The sequence below is a fragment of the Lactuca sativa genome, chromosome 7 (assembly GCF_002870075.4).
Source record: "Lactuca sativa cultivar Salinas chromosome 7, Lsat_Salinas_v11, whole genome shotgun sequence".
Classification (NCBI taxonomy): Eukaryota; Viridiplantae; Streptophyta; class Magnoliopsida; order Asterales; family Asteraceae; genus Lactuca; species Lactuca sativa.
In genome coordinates, this window is record NC_056629.2 from 145,790,574 (window position 1) to 145,796,058 (window position 5,485).

The window sequence follows — 5,485 nt, forward strand, 5'->3', positions numbered from 1 at the left end:
GATTTTGTTATTATATTGTCAACCTGTGACATCAAGTAATCATTATGCCAACATATAATGTATCATGCCAATATGTGACACTATTAACTCGTATCGTGTCAACCTGTGACACTATTAACTCATATGGTCAACCTGTGACATCCCCACACATACCGTATAAACTTGTGATACCATCAACGATATGATGTAAACATGTGACACCATAATAAGGAAAATGTCAGATTGTGAGATTTCAAATAGAATCCAACACTCTTCACTAATCATATTACTCACATTCTATTACTTTTACTGGAATTACTATTTTTGTTGAGTCTGTGGGTTGCATCATTGGGCTTAATAGCTTAGTCCAATTGTATCACAGTTTGGGCCTGTCCATCCGTGCTTTTGATATTAGGGTTTAGTATTTATGGTGCATGCATGCATCGTCTTTTGTACGCTTTATAATTATTATCTCTTTCGTTGAACTGTAACCTTAGCACACCTCTACAGTAAAAGTTCTTAGTCTAGCTCTTCTGAGGTGTTGCAGTTTTAATCATTCAACACTTGTTTGATTCATCGTGTGTTCATACTATTGTTTACTTTCTGATTTACTTGTTAAGAATCTAAACGGTCTTAATAAAGTTTTCAACTCAGCAATTAGTATCAGAGCGGGAGACTGTGTAATCCATACGCATCTCTTCTGTTGAAGAAAGTTTTAGGGTTTCCGCTATAATCGTTTTTGCTAGAGCCATCATCTTGTTATTGAAGTTGCTCTTAGATCTCGATCTTACCCTAACTTAGTTTACTAGTTTGATTCTTCGCAGGTTATCAAACCGAATCATCACATCACACGACGACTCTCAATCAAACCCCATCAATATATCCAACAGTATCAGATCTACCACGAGAATCCCGATTTAATACACTCATTATTATGAAGTCTGGACACATCACTTTGAGGACTATGTTCTTGGTTCATAGCAAAATAGGTATCTAATCTGGGAAGCAATCACTGTGGGTCCGTTTTCTCGTTATGGAACGATCAAAATCATCAAGACGCAAAAGGAATACAATTAGCTTATGATTGACATAGAAAAGGTTCCTCAAGACGAGAAGGACAAACTGATGAGCAACATCAAAGCCATGAGGATGATCAGATTTGCTTTACAATCTGATACGTTTTGTATGGTCAGCACATGCACAACAACAAAACAGATATAGGATAGGCTTAAGGCGCTATATTCTACAGATGAGGATTTAGAGCATTAAATACAAACCCTTTTGCTCTTTGAGTTCGGTGACTTCAAGCGGAAGCCAGAAGAAAAACTCATTCAAGCGTTTGATAGTTTCAATCATCTCCTCAACCAGATTATCAAACATGGAATTTCCAGAGAGGTAATTGAGCAGAAGGTTACTTTTATGAATGGCCTGAGACCCGAATGGATGCCGGTGGTTTCAACTGTAAAAGCTCATGAATAGTTCAAAACCTATTCGTTGGCAAAGCTTGTGGGAATACTTAAATCACACGAAAGTGTTGTGATCATGGAACCGAATGTGGTTTCTAGTATGGGATCGTTAGCCCTTCTCTCAAAGGGAAAAAGCATGGACGAAGAATAAGAAGAGTTGGATCTTTCTGAATGTGATCTGACAAACGAAAAATATGCATTGATGGTCTCTAATCCCAAGAAGTTTGCTCGCAAAAAGTTCCCTACCTCCAAGAACTGAAACCGGCAAGGGAGCTATAGTTCAGAAAAAGCAAAATAGGAGATTAAGAATGCTCCTCGGCAAGAAGAAACGAAGAAGGAGAGCAAGCTTGTAGGTGACTCTGGATATGATTGCAATTTTTTTCATGGCAAAAATCACTTTGCCAAAGATTGTATGTTGAGAATCCTGTCCGAGAAGAAGGATGGAGAAGATGATGAAGCGTATCACTTGTGCAAATTGGAAGAAATAAAGAAGAACAAAACCACTAACAATTCTATGAATGCTTTAATTTTGTAGGAAAACATTGTTGATGATGAGTTTAGAGGTGTAGAATTCTGGTCTACAGACTCCGAAGATGAAGAAGTTCGCAAGCCCACGCATGGTAGGGCTTTTGTGGCGAAGGAAGATAACTTTGAGTTTGCTGGAAGATGTTTGATGGTGACTATTGGAGTGTCATGAATGAGAGCCTACAAAATCAAGGGCGAAAGTGAGGAGGTGAAGGAAAGAGAAGACAAGTGCTTCACTGCCAAACCGATGGGTGAGCAGACCAACGACTGCGATCAGTTGATCAAGAAGGTACAATCCATTCTCGAATCACTAAAAATACCTGTCACGAACTATGAAAAGTAATTAAATGAACTAAAATTCAAGTTTTCTAGTTTAAGTGGTAGTCTAAAACATAATCGCCTAGCAAATTCTAACCTAACTGATAAACTCAGCAGGGTGTCTTCCATGAGTGAGGAGAGAAGGATGTGGATAGAGACGAAGGAAGTGGAGTTAGTTAGGATGAAAGATGAAGTAATTTATTTGCAACATAATTTGAAGCTTTTGAAATAAAGATACATTTTTTGCTTGATTGCTAAACATTTATATACTAATATCACCCAAATGCATTTAGATTGTGAGATTGGTAAAAAGATTCATAAAATGATTTTTCCCTTCTTGGAACTAAAGGAGGACAAAGTCGATATTGATGGTTATAACTGTGAATCTATTGTTTCTTCAAATGAAAATTTTGATGCTTACAAGATCGGTCTGGACAAAATCGAGTCCTTTATTAAGTCCAAAGACCATAAGGATATGCTTAATAATCTCTTGGACGAAAACGATAAATTGAAAATCAAGACCGAAACCATGTAGAAATTTGACTCATTGAATGCCAGGTTGAGTTCAGAAAACAAGATAAATGTGGAAAACACTTCTGAATTTGACAAGGACAGTGATATTAGCGAAATATCTGTAGAGGATGAAGTTGACTGTTTAGAATTTGTCAAAAGCGAAACCGAACCTACCAAAGGTCTTATATCTAAAAATTCGGTTGAGTTCGCTCGGATGTCCCAAGATAAATCCAAAGTTCTGAAACAGAAGGTTGTGGTATATCAAAAGATACAAGCTGTACTAAATCAGGTATACACCATAACAGGAGTTACTCAGGAACAAACAGCCAAACTTACAGCCTTGGTAAACAAAGACAACGCTAGTGGCTGTGATGACCATTTTTGGTCTGCCCCAATTGACAATGCAGATGAGACTGTCAGTTTATCAAAGAGAACGTCATGGAGAGTTAAAGGCAGATATGTGGTAGAACCACTCAATAAGCCTACAAGCTTTGATGCACCAAGCACAAGTGGTACTAAAGAGATTCCAAGCAAACTTGCGAAGGTGGCAAGCAAAACCTCTTCATTGAAGAGTGAAACTCATGCTAAGAGACCGATGCCGAGAGTAAACATTCACAAGTCTCAAAAGCAACTTGCTGAACAAAAACTCCAACGAAAAAGGAGATATCAAAAGAATCTCAATGAAAGGAAGCAGTTTCTGAAATCCAAAAACTCTAACTATGTTCGCACAGAAAAGGCGTCCAATCTCAAAGAGAAAGCAAGATCAAAGGCTAACTCTAGTCTATGCATTCACTGCCAATCTTGCAGTCAGACAAACAAAAGAAGTAGTTTCAGTCCCAAAGTGAGCAGTGACAAGAACATAAATACCAGCTTCGGTCCTAAATCCCATCCTCCTTATTCCTAACTAAAGAAAAATCCTAACGAGGATGTCAAGGGAAAAGGAAAGCTCGTCTCAAAAGGCAAAAAGCAAATGAAGAAGACATCCGCTAACCCTAGGAAACAAGAAAACAAGTTTGTTAAGAATCAAAATAAAATTCCACAACCCGATTCAAACAAACCAAAAGATAATAAAATTAAGGTTTTCACCATCAAAAAGAAAGACGAAACCACTTTAATAAAAAGAACATATATGGTTGGTCTGACCATTACTATTCCCTATTCTGTAAAAGGCTCACGTGGACCCAAGCAACTTTAGGTTCCTAAATCTGCTTGATTTTTGCAGTTCGACGATGAATGGTATATCGATAGTGGTTGCTCACGTCACATGACAGGGAGACGGGAAGAGCCAAGGGAGTTTCAGGCTCTAAAAGATGGTGGATGTGTCAAATATGGTAACAACTTGTATCGCACAATAAAAGGCTATGGCATGATCACGAACGAAGATTTTTCGATTCAAAAGGTGGCATATGTGGAAGGATTGCAACACAATATCATAAGTGTCTCGCAATTGGTTGTAGGGACTGGCTTGAAGGTCTCATATGATGATGAAGGATCCGAGATCATTGAAAAGAAAACAATGTCAGTTCTGTTGAAGTCCCATCACAAAGACGAAATGTATCCATTAAATCTGAATCCGATACGAGGGAAGCCTGTTGTAAGTCTTTTAATGAAAGCTCATTCCGATGAAAGTTGGCTGGGGCATCGACGACTCTTGCACCTTAACTTCAAAGACATTAACAAGCTAGTTCTTGGTGATCATGTGCAAGGTCTGCCACTTCTAAAGTTTGACAAGGAACATTTGTGTGCTGCATGCGAAATGGGAAAGCAAAGCCGGAAGAGTCATCCCACACGTATTAACACGAAGATCATCGAACCTCGTTAGCTTTTACATATAGATCTATGCGGTCCATCGGCCGTAGAAAGTATCGGTGGTAGTAAGTACATTCTTGTAATAGTTAATGATTTTTCACGTTTCACCTGGGTTTTCTTTCTTAAACACAAATAAGAGGTGACTCCAAAGCTCAAAAACTTTATAAAGAAAGTGGAGCTTCAATTGAGAAAGGTGGTTAGAAATGTCTGAAGTGAAAATGGGTTGGAATTCAAAAACCAAGAGTTTGAAGAATTTCTTATTGAAAAGGGAGCTTCTCTGCTCCCTATACTACACAACAAAATGGTGTAGTTGAAAGACAAAACCGTTCGTTGTGTGAAGCCGTCCGAACAATGCTTAGCTTCGCTTCTCTACCTCTGTACTTCTAGGCTGATGCAATTGCATCTGCCTGCTATAACTAGAACCGATCCTTCCTCAATAAGCGATTTTTCATCACACCATATGAAATTCTAAATAATCACAAGCCTAATGTTAAGTTTTTCCATGTTTTCAGTTCTAGGTGTTTTATCTTTAATTCTAAAGAGAATCAAAGCAAGTTTGATGTGAAGGCAGACGAAGGGATCTTTTTTGGCTACTCTCTTACCTCCAAGGCATATAGGGTTCTGAATAAAATATCAAAGAAGATCGAAGAAACCTATTATGTCACTTTTGATGACAATTACGTGAAGAAACTTCAATCCAGCGAAAGTCCAATGGAGGAAATCTTTCCACAAACAGGTCACGTCACGACTCCTATATCAAATCTGTTTGAAGAGTACATGCTGCTTTTTGATGAACCAGAGAATGCAATTCTCTCTAAAGTGAAGGAATGATAACAAAGTTGACAACATGAAAAAGATAATCAACAAAGCTGCAA

General features: G+C 38.1%; 1 protein-coding gene across 1 annotated transcript; it reads left to right on the forward strand.

Annotated features, from left to right (window-relative positions):
* The first annotated feature begins 2,142 nt into the window (after positions 1 to 2,142).
* LOC111894012 (uncharacterized) lies at positions 2,143 to 4,623 on the forward strand. The gene is made up of 4 exons (XM_023890077.1): positions 2,143 to 2,259; positions 2,638 to 2,732; positions 2,847 to 3,642; positions 4,024 to 4,623. The coding sequence occupies exons 1-4, from the start codon at positions 2,143 to 2,145 to the stop codon at positions 4,621 to 4,623; spliced, it is 1,608 nt and encodes a 535-aa protein (XP_023745845.1).
* Positions 4,624 to 5,485: the final 862 nt, after the last annotated feature.